Consider the following 19,754-nt stretch of genomic DNA (forward strand, 5'->3'; position numbering starts at 1 on the left):
GCCACATATCACTTACATTGGTACACGACTCTCACTAATATAGCCACTTACACGGCACGCCTTAAAATATGTTAATTAGTCACCGATTCTTTCTCCTCCCACAATATTTCTCTACAATGCACCACATCTACAGTATGCTGCAGCATATATAAATATATATATATATATATATATATATATATATATATATATATATACAGCACTTTATTGTTCAATTGTTAAAAAATAAAATCAAGAATTGCTAATAGTGAATATTTAACTGTATATTACACTATTTACACACTTTAAGCCTTAACAAAGGCTTTTAAACTGACAGTGACTACAGGGAAAAACAGATGAAAGGGATCTGGCTAGAATTAGAATTGATTGTAAGGCGATGTTAGAAGACCAGAGCAGATTTATGAAGTAGCCAGAGTGAGACTTAAACCTGCGGCCCTGTGTCTATGAGTCCAACACCTTCACACGTAGAGGTCTGAACCTCACAACGGGGTCATTGGTATCCACTATGGTTGTTAAACCTTAAATCTCATTACGTAACCCTGAAGAAGGCCCTGTGTGCTAAATATAAATATAAATAAAATATATCCCATTTAGCAGACGCTTTTGTCCAAAGCGACTTACAAGTCGGCTGGGGCCACTACTTTTGCATATGGGTGGCCCCAGTGGGAATCGAACCCACGACGCTTGGCGTTGCAAGCGCCATGCTCTACCGACTGAGCCACACAGGACCCCCTGCTAAAATGTTGGTGATACCCAATAACTCATTGGGAGTGTGGGAGTGTGCAACCTTCTTCATGTTTTCACAAGTTTACTTTTCTGTTATTTAGCACCTTTCTAACTATTTGTGTGTGTGTGTCAAATGTTTGCTTTTTATTAGATTGTCCACATTAGAGAACCAATCTTGAAAATGGTCTTGAACTCTTTGGAATAGGACTTGGGCACAAAAAAATATGCTGGTTTCTAGAACAAGTGAATCAAATGAAAAAGGGAAATTCAATTATAGAGAACCAAAAATATGTGTCACCAAGGCTGCCTGGAACATTATATTGGAAAATGGACTCTGTTGACATCTGTTGAACTCCTTGGAATTGGCCTTGTGCACAAAAAGAGGAGAGATTTATAGCGAAGGAGGATCAGAGGCGTAGTAATGCTGCTGAATAATTGTAGTTACAACTAACTACTCTATGCCTTTGAAATACGAGGCAAGAATCAAAATATTGTCAATGCTGTAAGTCAGAAGGGTTGGTATGGACACACACGTGCCTGAGCTGAGAAAACCATTCATATATAACACATCCAGTAGTAAATTGTTTTCTGACATGGATTCACCCGTTCATTCTCCCCTCATTTGGATAGGAACAAATAGTTCAACTAAACTTCCTAAAGTATTCTTAGTGTAGCCCAACATATTTCATTTAGCTTTTATTGTTTTCAATTTCATGCATTATGAACCCCCCCAGACAGTCTTCTTCACTCCTCTACTTAATCCCCAAAACTAATCTGTGTGCCTATAGGGTCAGTCAGAACCACTGTTACACTGTTACTTTAAGCTTGTTTTCTACAGTGGTTTGGGCCTAGGATTTTTACTCTTGTTAAATGCACACAATGTCACATTGTGAAGAACACAAATGAAAGGTAACAAAATGGAATCTTTCTCTACAAGGGAAAAGAGAGAGAGTGTGTGTGTGAGAGAGAGAGAGAGAGAGAAAGAAAGAAAGAAAGAAAGAAAATGTGAGTCGGGAGACACAGCGTTCTCCCTGGTAGAGAGAGATAAGGGAACTCTCAGCTTGAACTAACAAAGAAACTTCTCTTACCAGACTGACAGACAGACAGACAGACAGACAGACAGACAGACAGACAGACAGACAGACAGACAGACGAGTATATTGGGCAAACAACAAGACGCCCACGACAAAAGCAGGACAAGAAGACAAACTAAGGAAAAGTAAAACCATTTTAAAGGCCCCTGGGTCCCCCTGATCCATCAGGTGTTCTCCATAAGGGTTGTGTATCTGCACCACTGATAGTAGTTCCAGGCTGGGAGATAGAACTATACCAAAGCTGCCTGGAACAAGCCTGGAACAATATATTGGAAGATTACATTTGTGAGAACTCCTGTTTTTATTTAATAGTCTGGGAACATCAAACCAGTAACTGATATACCTGTATTTCTAAATACGTTGTTGTTTTTTTACCCCCAACACCTTCCTTCCATTTCCATGTACGGATATAGAGATGGGATATTAGAGAGCATCACTGCTTAACATTAACTATACATGCTATGGGGCATAAACTTATACATGCTATGGGGCATAAACGTATACATGCTATGGGGCAGGGAGCATAAACTTATACATGCCATGGGGCAGGGAGCATAAACTTATACATGCCATGGGGCAGGGAGCATAAACTTATACATCCCATGGGGCAGAGAGCATAAACTTATACATCCCATGGGGCAGAGAGCATAAACTTATACATCCCATGGGGCAGAGAGCATAAACTTATACATGCCATGGGGCACGGAGCATAAACGTATACATGCCGTGGGGCAGGGAGCATAAACGTATACATGCCGTGGGGTAGGGAGCATAAACTTATACATGCTGTGGGGCAGGGAGCATAAACTTATACATGCTATGGGGCAGGGAGCATAAACTTATACATGCTATGGGGCAGGGAGCATAAACTTTTACATGCTGTTAGGGAATAATCAGAATTTGTTCGTAACATATGTTAGATGTTTTATATTCATCATATGTTTGTAAGTTACTTCTCATCAGAATGTTATTTTTGTATAATACTGTGGCAGGGTTGCAGCTATCTGTTCTATGTCAAGACTAAGTTGCATGGGCCGCAGAGAGGGGAGAGGTCAAAGTGTCATCATGTGTAAACATATCTTTTGCTCCACTATGTGTGTGCCAGTCACCCCCTACTTTTCTCATAGGGGAAAGGAGGATGGCAGTGTCTGGAATCATTCTCATGCTCCCTTTTATCTTAACCTATAGCCTCTCTCTCCTCTCCATGAGCTTGTCCAGGATTGGTCGTATTTAGAATTGGTTGTATCTAAATGACAATTTGATATATGCCTGTTGATATGGAGGATTGGTTTATGGTTCTGAGTTTGAGAAAGGAGACAAAACTGAACGATAATTTATAGCCAACTCTGTCTGGCTAGGGGATACTCCTCTCTGAAGTAAAGTCTTTCTTTGTGTAAGTTCCTGGGACCTGTGGATTGTCGTGTCGTCTAGGGGGGGTGGATCTTCGCTATAAAGGATCCCATTTGCCATTGTGTGGGGGCTCTCAACTTTTGAGTAGAGATACTGAACTGTTGAGAGTCACATAAAATGCTATAGAGCTCATATAATTAAAGATGGACTTTGATAACTAACTCTGACTTGTGTGTGTGGTTTGCTCCCATGATTTGGTAAATAGAGGAGATTTCCACGACAATGCCATGGGGCAGGGAGCATAAACTTGAAGGTCACAGTGTTCTGATGGAATATACAACATGCCATGAATCTACTTCAACTCCATGGGGGGCTTCTTTTCTGCCTGCCGGGCTTCTTTCCTTTTTCTACCCTGAGTAGAAACATCCTGGCTTTACCTTTAATACAGTAGACTAGACTAGAACCAAACTGAATAGACCCGGATAGAATAGAATCAAATTAAACTGTACAGGACCTACCCTAATCAAGTAGAGTAGTGTATGGTAGTGTTGAGTAAACTAGTGTAGAGTAAAGTAGGGTAGAAGAGAATAGGTCTCACCTGGACTGGCATGGCCCACAGGTTGGGACAGAGGAAGAAGAACCACATGAGCTGGTTGGTATCTATGGCCACCAGGTTACAAATCTGTCCTACGGTCAGTTCTCCCATGGACATGTTGGAGGTGCACAGCCGCATGATCTTATTGTAGATCTTAGTCTGGAAGGAGAACACAGCCAGACGCATCATAGGGAAACCAATCAATGAACCTGTGTTTTTATGGTTACCAGAGGACATAGCCTTACTATAACTCACCTAAAATATGATGTCGCTTGGCAACATTCATTCTTAGTTCCCTCTGCTACACGTGTATAATAACCACAACATAGGAAACCATGTGTGACCCTACCCTTTATGAGTTACACTTAGCTGCAATAGACAAGCACACTGCACAATATAGAGGTATTGACACTGCAGATGCTTTTCTAGCGCTGTTGCTAAGTAATAGAGATTAAGAATAAACGTAAGGGATCAATGTGTGATATATGTGAAAGTCTACAGAGATCACACTGTAGAAATCCACATTTTTGCTATGTGGTCCCAACTGTATATCAGCCTTCAGTACAGTACCTGTATAGCCCCTCGTAAATTGATGCCGGTCTCAATAGCCACATAATACGAGGCCTGGAGGAAGGTTCTCTGCAGGATGAGGGCGAAGAACAGCAGCACGGCCAGCACGTATGCATTCGCCAAGAACTCTTGAGAGGAGATAAAGTAGACCCCCAGCAGCTTTATCTGAAAGCACAGCGAGAGAAACCCAGTACGGCCAGTCAGTATCCTACTCACACAGACAGGGGGTAGATCTCAATTGCAGTGGCGGAAAGTACATAAGTAAAAAATATTTTAAAGTACTACTGAAGTAGTTTAAGGGGGTATCTGTACTTTACTATTGATCTTTTTGACTACTTTTACTTCACTATGTTCGTAATGAAAATAATGTACTTTTTACTCCATACATTTTCCCTGACACCCAAAAGTACTCTTACATTACATTTTGAATGCTTAGCAGGACAGGAAAATGGTCCAATTCCCATACTTGATTTGTAAAGGCTTAATTTGAAAATGATGTCTGCGTGTTGGAGTGTGCTCCTGGCTATCCATAAATAACCCCCCAAAATAAAGTCTGGTTTGCTTCATAAGCAATTTGAAATTATTTGTACTTTTACTTTTGATACCTAAGTATATTTAAAACCAAATACTTTTAGACTTTTACCTAAGTAGTATTTTATTGGGTGACTTTAACTTGAATAATGTTCTATTATTGAGGAATCTTTACTTTACTCAAGTATGAGAATTGGGTACTTTTTCCATCACTGGTCAATTATATACTCCTCGAGTCCTTCTCAAAACCCATTGGAGGAGAAGGTATGAGGGGCGGTACCTCTGAATTTCTAATCCAATGGGATTTGAGAAGGAGATGAGGAGAAGCTACCAGCAGGGAGGGCAAGGGAAAGAACAGCCACTCCAGTATGGTGAGTCTGACTGTGACTGTAATGAAATGGCAGGTTAAAAAAAATCTACAACAGAGATCTACTACTAATATCCAACCACATCTGTTCACAAGACGGTGATCAAGCATCAAAGAGAATATGTACATTAGAGGGGGAAATGCTTTGATTTTCTATAAGGAAATTACTGAATCATTCCTAATTCACTGAGGAGAATAACTCCCAGAAATTCCTTAAAATGATCAATCAACAGTCCACTTAAAGTTGTCTGAGTGATCTGAGTCATCTGTTGTATCTTATCTAATTACACACCATAACACTCTGGCCAGCTGTTCTTGGAACACTCTCTCTCTAGCTCTCCACTAATGATGATGGATGTCATAGTTCTACCAGTGAATTACACCAAGACTGGGGTCATTCCCATAACAAATCCACTGTCTTAAGGAAGAGCAATACACCAACAGAGGTCATTCTTCAGGTGTGAAACCCTGACCTCGGATTATGCCGTAAAGGGTCTCAGGCGATAGGGATATCTTCTCTCCTATCTCTAAGGAGCCATTCATACTGGAACAGGACATGTAATAAATGCATCATTCTATTAGGGCTATAAATCATTTAGTAGGTACCTCTCTCTCTCAATTCAAGGGCTTTATTGGCATGGGAAACGTATGTTTACATTGCCAAAGCAAGTGAAGAAGATAATAAACAAAAGTGAAATAAGCAATAAAATGTACGGTAAACATTACTCACAGAAGTTCCAAAAGAATAAAGACGTTACAAATGTCATATTATGTTTATATACAATGTTGTAACGATGTGAAAAGTACAAAAGGGAAAATAAATAAACATAAATATGGGTTGTATTTACAATGGTGTTTGTTCTTCACGGGTTGCCCTTTTCTTGTGGCAACAGGTCACTGCTGTGATGGCACACTGTGGAATTTCAACCAGTAGATATGGGAGTTTATCAAAATTGGGTTTGTTTTAGAATTCATTATGGATCTGTGTAATCTGAGGGAAATATGTGTCTCTAATATTGTCATACTTTTGGCAGGAGGTTGGGAAGTGCAGCTCAGTTGCCACCACATTTACTGGGCAGCGTGCACATAGCCTGTCTTCTCTTGAAAGCCATGTCTGCCTACGGCGGCCTTTCTCAATAGCAAGGCTATAATCACTGAGTCTGTACATAGTCAAAGAGTTCCTTAATTTTGGGTCAGTCACAGTGGTCAGGTATTCTGCCATGGTGTACTTTCTGTTTAGGGCCAAATAGCGTTCTAGTTTGCTCAGTTTTTTTGTTAATTCTTTCCAATGTGTCAAGTAAATATATTTGAGTTTTCTCATGATTTGGTTGGGTGTAAATCTGTTGTTGTCCTGGGGCTCTGTGGGGTCTGTGAACAGAGCCCCAGGACCAGCTTGCTTAGGGGACTCTTCTCCATATTTCTGTAAGTGATGTCTTTCTTATGGAAGGTTTGGAAATCGCTTCGTTTTAGGTGGTTGTAGAATTTAACCGCTCTTTTCTGGATTTTGATAATTAGCGGGTATCGGCCTAATTCTGCTCTGCATGCATTATTTGGTGTTGTAACGGTTTTCTATATGTGAAGGAGAGTCGGACCAAAATGCGGCGTGGCTATTGTGATTCATGTTTAATGAATCAAAGTAAACACGAATCAAATACAAAAACAAACGTAATGTGAAAACCAAAAACAGCCTATACTGGTGCAAAGTAACACATAACAGGAACAAGGAGAAAAGGACAATCACCCACAAAACACTCAAAGGATATGGCTGCCTAAATATGGTTCCCAATCAGAGACAATGATAAACACCTGCCTCTGATTGAGAACCACTTCAGACAGCCATAGACTAACCTAGAAAACCCCACTAAGCTACAATCCCAATACCTATGAAAAAACCCCAAGACAAAACACACCACATACAAAAACCCATGTCACACCCTGGCCTGACCAAATAGATAAAGAAAACACAAAATACTAAGACCAGGGCGTGACAGAACCCCCCCCCAAGGTGCGGACTCCTGGCCGCACACCAAAACCCATAGGGGAGGGTCCGGGTGGGCGTCTGTCCACGGTGGTGGCTCCGGCGCGGGACGTGGACCCCACTCTAACAAAGTCTTAGTCCATCTTCCTCGCGTCCTTAGATAGGCGACCCTCGCCGCCGACCTTGGCCTAGTAGTCCTCACCAAGGACCCCACTGGACTGAGGGGCAGCTCGGGACTGAGGGGCTGCTCGGGACTGAGGGGCAGCTCAGCACTGAGAGGAAGCTCAGCACTGAGAGGAAGCTCATGCAGGTAGTTGGCTCTGGCAGATCCTGGCTGACTGGCGGATCTGGAAGAGTCTGGCGGATCTGGAAGATCCTGGCTGACTGGCGGATATGGAAGATCCTGGCTGACTGGCGGCTCTGGCTGCTCCATGCTGACTGACGGCTCTGGCTGCTCCATGCTGACTGACGGGTCTGGCTGCTCCATGCTGACTGACGGGTCTGGCTGCTCCATGCTGACTGATGGCTCTGGCTGCTCCTTGCTGACTGGCAGCTCTGGCGGCTTCTTGCAGACTGGCAGCTCTGGCGGCTTCTTGCAGACTGGCAGCTCTGGCGGCTTCTTGCAGACTGGCAGCTCTGGCGGCTTCTTGCAGACTGGCAGCTCTGGCTGCTCCATGCTGACTGGCAGCTCCTTGCAGACTGGCAGCTCCTTGCAGACTGGCAGCTCTGGCTGCTCCTTGCAGACTAGCAGCTCTGGCTGCTCCTTGCAGACTGGCGGCGCTGAACAGGCGGGAGACTCTGGCAGCGCTGGAGAGGAGGAAGGATCTGGCAGCGCTGGAGAGGCGAGGCGCACTGTAGGCCTGATGCGTGGTGCTGGCACTGCTGGTATTGGCCCGAGGACACGCACAGGAAGCCTGGTGCGGGGAGCTGCCACCGGAGGGCTGGTGCGTGGAGGTGGTACTGGGTAGACCGGACCGTGCAGGCGCACTGGAGCTCTTGAGCACCGAGCCTGACCAACCTTACCTGGTTGAATACTCCCGGTCGCTCTGCCAGTACGGCGAGGTGGAATAGCCCGCACTGGGCTATGCAGGCGAACCGGGGACACCGTGCGCAAGGCTGGTGCCATGTAAGCCGGCCCAAGGAGACGCACTGGGGACAAGATGTGTAGAGCCAGCTTCATGGCATTTGGCTCGACGCTCAATCTAGCCCAGACGATACGCGGAGCTGGAATGTACCGCACCGGGCTATGCACCCGCACTGGGGACACCTGCCCGGTCTCCCTAGCCCCCGGTAAGCACAGGAAGTTGGCGTAGGTCTCCTACCTAGCGTCGCCATACTCCCTGTGAGCCCCCCCCCCAAGATATTTTTGGGGCTGACTCTCGGGCTTCCATCCGCGTCGCCGTGCTGCCTCCTCATACCAGCGCCTCTCCACTTTCCCCGCCTCCAGTTCTTCCTTGGGGCGGCGATATTCTCCAGGCTGTGCCCAGGGTCCTTCTCCGTCAAGGATCTCCTTCCAAGTCCATTTATCCAAATAGTGCAGCCTCTCCCACTACTGCTGCTGCTACTACTGCTGCTGCCTCTGTTGCTTCTCCTGCTGCTCTTCACCACGCCGCTTGGTCCTGTTGTGGTGGGTGATTCTGTAACGGTTTTCTATAGGCGAAGGAGAGTCGGACCAAAATGCGGCGTGGCTATTGTGATTCATGTTTAATGAAACAAAGTAAACACGAATCAAATACAAAAACAAACGCAATGTGAAAACCGAAAACAGCCTATACTGGTGCAAAGTAACACAGAACAGGAACAAGGACATAAGGACAATCACCCACGAAGCACTCAAAGAATATGGCTGCCTAAATATGGTTCCCAATCAGAGACAACAATAAACACCTGCCTCTGATTGAGAACCACTTCAAACAGCCATAGACTAACCTAGAAAACCCCACTAAGCTACAATCCCAATACCCTATGAAAAAACCCCAAGACAAAACACACCACATACAAAAACCCATGTCACACCCTGGCCTGACTAAATAGATAAAGAAAACACAAAATACTAAGACCAGGGCGTGACAGGTGTTTTACGTTGTACACAGAGGATTTCTACCTGTCTCTTCCCCCCCCTCTCCCTCTTCTCCCACTCCCTCTCTCTCACACACACTTTTTTCAGTGTTATAATGAAATACAGCTGACTCCTGTCCCAAGTGTATGTTTAAATTAAATAGTGTCTTTGAATGCACTCCCATGCATTCTTTCAGGTGCTCAGAACATCTGGGTGCTCCATTCCACACATTCACAATAAGCAAATTTTATTGTCTTTATTTAACTTATTTAACAGTTAAGAACAAATTCTTATTTTCAATTACAACCTAGGAAAGGTGGGTTAACTGCCTTGTTCAGGGGCAGAATGACAGATTTTTACCTTGTCAGCTCAGGGATTCGCTCTTGCAACCTTTCGGTTACTAGTCCAATGCTCTAACCACTAGGCTACCTGCTGCCCCTATCGCCATGTTCCATGACAATGCATTTATCAGTTGACTAAACAGCCTTTTCTTATCAGTCTGATGGTGATATTTTTTGCTTGATATCTCTCTTTAATCTTTAATCTCTTCCGGGGGTGACTATTTTAGTCTACCCTCGGACAAACACACTGTCAAGATGGAGACAGAGGAGAACACCATATGCCTTCTATAAATGACTACAGACAACATGGCCACCCAATGTTTCCAAATCAGCTCCTCTTTAGAAATCCTATTGCGTAACTAACTCAGTGACATTCAACAAAATCCTCAAAGACCTTTTCTTCAGGAGAGAGCATACTCCTGGAGGAGAGGGCATACCTTATTTGCCTATGGTGAGCTACAGCAATATTACACTTTGCAACTCTGTGACTTTCAAATGAATAACTGAGAATCTATCATTACAGCAGGAGAGGGGATCTGACTGGGGTCAGTACAGGAGATCTGAAAGATTGACAGATGCGTCCATGTCCTGCTCTGAGTGGATTGTGAGAGGAGTCAGAGAGACAGACAGACAGACAGCAGCAGACCAGTCATTAGGCTCAAGGATTTCACCGTTGAGGACAGTTGTGCTTGGAGGAGGACAGTAAATGTCATTTCAGAATGGAGACCTGGGCTCCTATCCACAAAGCATCTCAGAGTAGACAATGGGTCATAAGTTATGAGAATAGAGACATTTTACTCCTACTATTATTTCTAAAAAATAAAAGCTATACATGAAGCCTCATTCATTATAAGAGTCACACTGTAACGATTCTCGTCCTCGTCTGATGAGGAACATGAAGGATCGGACCAAAATACAGCGTGGTACATGTCCATGTTAACTTTATTAATCTGAATACAAAATAACAAAGGTGGAACAACAACAACAAAAAACAGTCCTATCACGTGACAAAACATGAAACAACTACCCACAAACACAGGTGGGAACAGGCTACTTGAGAGTGGTTCTCAATCAGAGACAACGATAGACAGCTGCCTCTGATTGGGAACCATACCAGGCCAAAAACAGAAATACAAAACATAGAACAAAAACATAGAATGCCCACCCCAACTCACGCCCTGACCAAACCAAAAATGGAGACTTAAAACAAGGAACTATGGTCAGAATGGTCAAATTAGGCATGCCTATAAGTGGAAGGCATCTTGGGCTTATGTTAACTTGGTTTGTGTAAAAATTATAGACCTTTCAAACGTATGCAGGTTGTATTCAACTTCGCATACATACGAGGACGACTCATAATAATGCCTGGAATGGAGTCAACGGAATGGTATCAAAAATGTGGTTGATACCAATCTATTGACTCCATTCCAGGCATTACTACGAGCCATCCTCCCCTCAGCAGCCGTCTACTGGTGTACGTATAATGTCTTCTCACCGGGGGCTGTATGGTGCGGTTGTCCTTGCTGATGTGATGGACGATGCCAGAGATACAGAGGGGCCCAGCGAAGCCCAGAAGGTCAGCCAGGAAGCGGAAGGTGATGCTGATGATGAGGGGCCGTCCAAACGCCTGGCGTAGGGCCCTCCAAATCCACTTAGGGCCCTGCGGCATAGAGCCCAGAGGCCTCTGCAAGAGGAAGGACATCATGGTTGTATCAGGAAAAACAGTGAAAAGTCAAATGTCCATGTACAGTCCTACCCAAGTTCCAATTATTCCCTGTGTTTTTTTTTTACACAAGCAAAACAAGGCCATTCATCATTCATTCAGGAACATGAAAAGATAATTAGCTGGAACAAAAACCTGCGTACCCAATGTGATCAGGAGCCAGTGAGAATCACACCTACAGAAAAGGAACCTCCGTGGAACCTGGAATTCAGTGTTTAATGGCATTCAGTGTTGAATGGAATTCAGTGTTGAATAGGATTCGGTGTTTAATAGGATTAAGTGTTTAATGGTATTCCGTTTTAAAGGGGAGAAAGAGAAGTGCGTAGTTCTCATGCTTTTTCTATCAGTGGTTCCTTAGTATTTATGTCTTCCCAGTTTACCATCTCCTGGTTTCAGTCTTAATGACTCAGGCTACTGTGACATCGACATATCACACAATGGGACTTCACAGAATAAGGTCGCTCAGATCTGACAATACACCAGCATTCAGGCATTCAGGTGTTTGTGTGCAGTCAAATAGTTTGTCCGATCTCAAAAGGTTTCATACGCTGCATGAAGGCCAAACATTTTGAATGTTGAAATATTGATTGTAGTCAACCCCTCTGACAATGCGTTGTGTGATGTTTACACACTTAGAGTTAGTTAGTAAGCCATCTTAAAGAAGCCTCTGTGTCTGTGTGTGTGTGATGTGTGTGACGTCCTAGTTTTTCCACTCCTCTCTAGGGGGTGATTGTCCTGGCTTGGAGCCACCCTCTGGTCAGGCTCTTTGATACAGAGAGCACAGGTGCAGACACATAAATAAACCAAATTTGGTTCTTCTGCTTCTGTTAATTCACATTCACTTCCGAAACTTTCCAGTTTCATGGATACATACACATGTACATGTAGCCCATGGGGATGAGTGAAACTGTGTCCTTACTTGCGCCAACGCATAGCTAGCTTTTCTCTTGCTAGCTTTTCTCTTGGCGCCGACTGGTACGACTGGGTTCGAGCTTCATGTATTATTTGCTAAGCTAAGCAGCGTGACGTCTGTTACATACACATCACGTACCAAGCCGTTACCAGCACCTTGCGTTCAGGCTCATATAGGATTTGTCACTCTACACACAGGACCTCACCCAAATCCAAACATGGATTTAATATGTATGTATTTATATGGCTTTCTAGTTCCACAGTAATGACAAAATGCTCCACTGAAAATCATTCCGACTGCATAATGCTAGTGCTGCAGTGTAAAGACCCATGTGCTTGTTTTAAGCCTGCACCTGTTTCAACCCACCCCATGCTCGCATCACTGCCCTAGGCACAAGCCAGCTACTATCTTGTCTCATCGCTACAACTCCCATACGGGCTCGGGAGAGACGAAGGTTGAAAGTCACGCGTCCTCCGATACACAACTCAACCAGCCGTACTGCTTCTTAACCTGTTGAAACTCTAGGGGCGCAATTTCATTTTTGGATGAAAAACGTTCCCGTTTTAAACAAGATATTTTGTCACAAAAAGATGCTCGACTATGCATATAATTGCTACGATTCGAAAGAAAACACTCTGACGTGTCCAGAAATACAAAGATATTTTCTATGCGTGCCCTAGAACGTGAGCTTCAGGCAAAACCAAGATGAGACGGCATCCAGGAAATGAACAGGATTTTTGAGGCTCTGTTTTCCCTTGTCTCCTTATATGGCTGTGAATGCGAGAGGAATGAGAATGCCCTTTCTGTCTGTTTCCCCAAGGTGTCTGCAGCATTGTGACGTATTTGTAGGCAGATCATTGGAAGATTGACCATAAGAGACCACATTTACCACGTGTGCGCAAAAGTCACCTGCCACTATTTTTAGTATTTTTAGTAAAGCAAGCTTCCACGAACTGCATGTCAATGAAGAGATATGTGAAAAAACACCTTGAGGACTGATTCCAAACAACGTTTGCCATGTTTCGGTCGATATTATGTAGTTAATCCGGAAAAAGTTTTACGTTGTAGGTGACTGAATTTTCGGTTCGTTTCGGTAGCCAGACGCAATGTGGAAAACGGAACGATTTCTCCTACACACAGACGCTTTCAGGAAACACTGCGCATTTGGTATGTAACTGAGAGTCTCCTCATTGAAAACATCAGAAGCTCTTCAAAGGTAAATGATTTTATTTATTTGGTTATCTGGTTTTTGTGAAAATGTTGCGTGCTACATGTTATTCAAAATGCATTGCTAGCTTTGCATACTCTTACACAAATTAGTCAATTTCTATGGTTCAAAAGCATATTTTGAAAATCTGAGATGACAGTGTTGTTAAGAAAAGGCTAAGCTTGACAGTAGGCGCATTATTTTCATTTTATTTGCGATTTTCAGAAATCGTTAACGTTACATTATGCTAATGAGCTTCAGGCTATAACTGTATACAGGTTTTTTTCATAGCCAAACGTGAACAAAACGGAGCGATTTGTCCTACACAAATAATATTTTTTTGAAAAACTGCACATTTGCTATGTAACTGAGAGTCTCCTCATTGAAAACATCCGAAGCTCTTCAAAGTTAAATGATTTTATTTATTTGGTTATCTGGTTTTTGTGAAAATGTTGCGTGCTAAATGCTACTCAAAATGCTAAGCTAGCTTAGCATACTCTTACACAAATTAGTGAATTGCTATGGTTCAAAAGCATATTTTGAAAATCTGAGATGACAGTGTTGTTAAGAAAAGGCTAAGCTTGAGAGTAGGCGCATTATTTTCATTTTATTTGCGATTTTCAGAAATTGTTAACGTTGCGTTATGCTAATGAGCCTGAGGCTTTAGTCACGATCCCGGATCCGGGATGGGGAGTTTCAAGAAGTTAACACAGCGCGCATCCAACCCGGAAGCCAGCCGCACCAACGTGTCTGAAGCTACACCGTGCACCTGGCAACCTTGGCTAGCGCGCACTGCGCCCGGCCCGCCACAGGAGTCACTGGTGTGCAATGAGACAAGGACATCCCTACCGACCAAGCCCTCCCTAACCCGGACGACGCTAGGCCAATTGTGTGTCGCCACACGGACCTCCCGGTCACGACAGAGCCTGGGCGCAAACCCAGGGACTCTGATGGCACAGCTGGCGCTGCAGTACAGCCTCTCTCTCTCTCTCAACAGATTCATTTCCTCACAGCAAAATTGGCCAGTGTTACCTCGTGTTGATTTTTCAGTGGAACATTTCTAGTGTAGATTCAGGAGAAAAATGAACTCTCTAAGAGTGAAATTAACACTCAGTGGTGTAAAATAAGCCCAGTGTTGGTGTTAATAACCAGTGTGAGAGTGTGATTGTGTCAGTTTTACTCTCTGGAGCGTTAAACGTTCCCATCAAAACCACGGCCATCATTATCAGATTTCCCAGCATGCTCTACTGCAGGTAGACATTTTAGGATTGTTTTTACTATCTGTGCATGTACATTGATTACATTTAACATTTACAGTTAAGTCATTTAGCAGACGCTCTTATCCAGAGCGACTTACAAATTGGTGAATTCACCTTCCTTGATTGATTGATTAATCTTATGCAACACACAGATATATAACATACATTTCACTAAACTAATTCAATCAGTTAGTTTGATTTATTGCACCTGTTAGTTTAATAAATGGTTTAGGTAGTCTCCTCGCTATGTTCCTAATCCAGGCAGTCATTCTGAATGCAGGTTGCGGATGAATAAAATTCCAACTCTTGGATGTACTAACTCTGGATTGTGATAGGAATTACACATCACTAGTATAATATACCTTGCAGGCCGGATGTGGCCTGAAAATCAAGAGATTTATAACACCACTGTGTTAGGGTAAAACTTTGCCATCAAATTAAGGCCGTCTGATATATTTGAATTGTCCTAGAGTTCAATTGTAACGATAAGATTTACCTCCAATAGGAACTAGCTGAAGACCACAGGACAGAACATGAATGAATTCGACAACGAGCTCTCTATCACTACCAAATACACTCATGGCTGGTAATGCTACAATTCACTAGACAATGCAATGCACTGGAAAACTATATTAGAGGTGTGGCCTTTTTGGGGGCATGGCTTTCAATTTGTTGTTTTTGGCCAGTTGTGAGTTGAAGGGTTGAACATGTGGTCTATGATTATGTTAGTCTCGCTCTCTTTCTTTCTCTCTCCATGTTTCTCTATCTTTCCCTCCATCTCTTACCCGACCATCTCTCGCTCTATCTCTTACCCGACCATCTCTCGCTCTATCTCTCGCTCTCTCTTACCCGACCATCTCTCGCTCTCTCTTACCCGACCATCTCTCGCTCGCGCTCTCGCTCGCTCTCGCTCTCTCTCTCTCTCTCTCTCTCTCTCTCTCTCTCTCTCTCTCTCTCTCTCTCTCTCTCTCTCTCTCTCTCTCTCTCTCTCTCTCTCACATGCTCAGTGTGAGAGAAGTAAAGTAGTATTACTACCTTTACCCTCTGGCTCTCGAAAGCCTTGCGGAGCTTCAGGTAGTTGGTGAGGGCTCGCATAGCGATAGGTAGCTTGCCGATGACCTTGAGGTCGATGGGGCGGCGGTGGGCTGCCGTGATGAATGTGTTCATCCACCAATAGGTGGCCTTGGACAGCAGGTTGACGAAGGGCTGCAGGAACCTCACCCCCAGGTCCTGCAGGTCCTCTGGAGGCTTCACCTCTGTAGCCTCAGTGAAACACAGGTAGCGCTATATGAAGGGACATAGGGAGAGAAACAGAGGGAGAAAAAGATTTTGCTCATACAAACGTGAACAATGCAATGAAGTACGCAACTATTCGCTAACATACATCCAGTTTCAGAAACACTTACTTAATCCAAGTATTGTTAATTATATTGTTGGCCTGTTCTCCACTGGATATCACAGATAGTGTCTGATCATTATGGGTGATGAAGAGTATTTGATCGTGAAGTTGGCTCTGTTGTGTAATACATTATGGGTTTCCTGATAACGGGTTGGCAAAAGTATCAACACCTTGGCAAAGCCTCCCTGTATTAGACACTGAAATAATACCCCTGAATTGTGTTTACTTGAGCTTTTCAGTTTTAGAGCTACAGTACCAGTCAAAAGTTTGGACACACCTAATCATTCAAGGGTTTTAATTTATTATTACTATTTTCTACATTGTAAAGAGAAACGGACAGTCCATCATTTCTTTAAGACATGAATGTCAGTCAATCCGGAAAGTTTCTTCAAGTGCAGTCACAAAAACCATCAAGCGCAATGATGAAACTGGCTCTCATGAGGACCGCCACAGGAAAGGAAGACAGAGTTACCTCTGCTGCAGAGGATAAATGAATTAGAGTTAACTGCACCTCAGATTGCAGCCCAAAGAAATGCTTCAAAGAGTTCAAGTAACAGACAAATCTCAACATCAACTCTTCTTGTGAATCAGGCCTTCATGGTTGAATTGCTGCAAAGAAACCACTACTAAAGGACACCAATAAGAAGAAGAGACTTGTTTGGGCCAAGAAACACACACAATGGACATGAGACCGGTGGAAATCTGTCTTTTGGTGTGAAGAGTCCAAATTTGATTCCAACTGTCATGAGACGCAGAGTAGGTGAACGGATGGTCTCCTCATGTGTGGTTCCCACTGCGAAGCATGGAAGAGGAGGTGTGATGGTGTGGGGGTGCTTTGCTGGTGACACTGTCTGTGATTTTAGAATACCAAGGCACACTTAACCAGCATGGCTACCACAGTTTTCTGCAGTGATACGCCATCCCATCTGGTTTGCACTTAGTGGGATTATCACTGGCCTCCACAATGACTCAACCTCAACCCAATTGAGATGGTTTGGGATGAGTTGGACCGCAGAGTGAAGGAAAATCAGCCAACAACTGCTCAGCATATGTTTACATTCCTTCAAGACTGTTGGAAAAGCATTTCAGGTGAAGCTGGTTGAGAGAATGCCAATTGTGTGCAAAGCTGCCATCAAGGCAAAGGGTGGCTACTTTGAAGATTTTCAAATATAAAATTGATTTGATTTGTTTCACACTTTTTTTGGCTACTAATTTACATGATTCCATGTGTGTCATTTCATAGTTTTGATATGTTCACTATTATTCTGCAATGTAGAAAATAGTAAAAATAAAGAAAAACCCTTGAATGAGTAGGTGTGTCCAAACTTTCGATTGGTACTGTATGTTGAAGAGAAGAGAAAATAAGACAAGAGATGAAACGAGAAGAGAAAAGGATGAGAATAGATGAAAGGAGAGAGAAAGAAGTAAGGCATGCATCAGGCCTAACAGTGAGGTACATCTCTGGTACCCTGAGTGCTGAAACGGGAGCATTGCCTAGTTTCTCATGCAGTGAATATTGCATTAGTGTTTTACTCTATGCAACACTTTTGTTCCTAAGTAACACAGTCAGTTCAGCTCAGTTCAGCAGTGAGTCTCATTTTGGGGGAACCTAGGTTACTGAAGAATTATGGCATAGACACATAACTTCCACACACACTGCTATTTAGTAACACAAACCGAGAATTGGCCCAGCAGGTAAAACCAAAAACGTAAGATTTATTTTTAATTAATTGCTAGCCTGCAACTATTTTTGTACTCATTCGGTTGAAAAACTATAGATATATTTATATGCTATATGTATTTGAAATAAACTCAGCAAAAGAAGAAACATCCTCTCACTGTCAACTGCATTTATATTCAGCAAACTTAACATGTGTAAATATTTGTATGAACATAACAAGATTCAACAACAGAGACATAAACTGAACAGGTTCCACAGACATGTGACTAACAGAAATGGAAAAATGTGTCCCTGAACAAAGGGGGGGTTCATTCAAAAGTAACTGTCAGTATCTGGTGTGGCCACCAGCTGCATTAAGTGCTGCAGTGCATCTCCTCCTCATGGACTGCACCAAATTTGCCAGTTCTTGCTGTGAGATGTTACCCCACTCTTCCACCAAGGCACCTGCAAGTTCCCGGACATTTCTGGGGGGAATGGCCCTTGCCCTCACCCTCCGATCCAACAGGTTCCAGACATGCTCAATGGGATTGAGATCCGGGCTCTTCGCTGGCCATGGCAGAACACTGACATTCCTGTCTTGCAGGCAATCATGCATAGCACGAGCATTATGGCTGGAGGCATTGTCATGCTGGAGGGTCATGTCAGGATGAGCCTGCAAGAAGGGTACCACATGATGGAGGAGAATGTCTTCCATGTAACACCTGCAATGACAACAAGCTCAGTCCGATGATGTTGTGATACACCGCCACAGACCATGACGGACCCTCCACCTCCAAATCGATCCCGCTCCAGAGTACAGGTCTCGGTGTAATGCTCATTCTTCGATGAAAAAACGCGAATCCGGTGACACAAAACCGCGAGTCCTGTCTGGTCCAGCGACAGTGGGTTTGTGCCCATAGGCGACATTGTTGCCAGTGATGTCTGGTGAGGACCTGCCTTACAACAGGGCTACAAGCCCTCAGTCCAGCCTCTCTCAGCCTATTGCGGACAGTCTGAGCACTGATGGAGGGAATGTGCGTTCTTGGTGTAACTCAGGCAGTTGTTGTTGCCACTCTGTACCTATCCAGGCAGGTGTGATGTTCGGATGAACCTATCCCGTAGAGGTGTTGTTACACGTGGTCTGCTGCTGCGAGGACAACCAGACGTCTGTCCTGTCTCCCTGTAGCGCTGTCTTAGTCGTCTCACAGTACAGACATTGCGTTTTATTGCCCTGGCCACATCTGCAGTCCTCATGCCTCCTTGCAGCATGCCTAAGGCATGTTCACGCAGGTGAGCAGGGACCCTGGGCATCTTTCTTTTGGTGTTTTTCAGAGTCAGTAGAAAGGCCTCTTTAGTGTCCTAAGTTTTCATAACTGTGACCTTTATTGCCTACTGTCTGTAAGCTGTTAGTGTCTTAATGACCGTTCCACAGACACATGTTCATTAATTGCTTATGGTTCATTGAACAAGCATGGGAAACAGTGTTAAAACCCTTTACAATGAAGATCTGTAAAGTTATTTGGATTTTAACGAATTATCTTTGAAAGACAGGGTCCTGAAAACGTTTATTTTTTTGCTGAGTTTATATACTGTATATATTAATTACTGCTGAGTATTTTCTCATTGTTGTTACTCTAGGTTGAAGTACTGTACACTCCAATGTATTTTGTAAAAAGATACTTTCGAGAGCTGTAATACAAAATACTTTTTAATTAAAAAAAATGTATAGCAGTTCAGTGTTCTGGCCCCTTTTCACCCTGCATTGGTATCAGAAGTCAGATGCACTATGGTTTGATACGAGCCTCTGATAAATTAATTAACTAAATATAAATGTAATGTAAAAATGTACAATTTGAAAAGCATGCTGAGTATTATTGTAATGAGCTCCTCCCCAAAACAAGTTTTTTTTCCCCGAGAAGGGATACACTCTAGGATGACACACAAAAAGGCACACACAAATGCTTGGGCACACACACATACCA

At 43.5% G+C, this 19,754-nt stretch overlaps 1 protein-coding gene and 1 non-coding gene across 2 annotated transcripts in view; both read right to left on the bottom strand.

The window, feature by feature from the left end:
• LOC135556641 (ATP-binding cassette sub-family C member 8-like) overlaps positions 1–19,754 on the bottom strand; it is a 148,649-nt gene that overhangs the window by 98,041 nt on the left and 30,854 nt on the right. Inside the window, exons 5-8 of the mRNA XM_064990008.1 lie at positions 15,755–15,997; positions 11,107–11,295; positions 4,336–4,500; positions 3,769–3,924 (exon numbers count right to left, since the gene is read on the bottom strand). Of these exons, the coding sequence (XP_064846080.1) occupies positions 3,769–3,924; positions 4,336–4,500; positions 11,107–11,295; positions 15,755–15,997 (753 nt within the window). The remainder of the gene's footprint in view (positions 1–3,768; positions 3,925–4,335; positions 4,501–11,106; positions 11,296–15,754; positions 15,998–19,754) is intronic.
• On the bottom strand, positions 655–730 carry trnaa-ugc (transfer RNA alanine (anticodon UGC)). The gene has a single exon. It is a non-coding gene; the product is annotated as a tRNA-Ala (tRNA).

The sequence above is a fragment of the Oncorhynchus masou genome, chromosome 15, assembly GCF_036934945.1.
Source record: "Oncorhynchus masou masou isolate Uvic2021 chromosome 15, UVic_Omas_1.1, whole genome shotgun sequence".
Taxonomy (NCBI): Eukaryota; Metazoa; Chordata; class Actinopteri; order Salmoniformes; family Salmonidae; genus Oncorhynchus; species Oncorhynchus masou.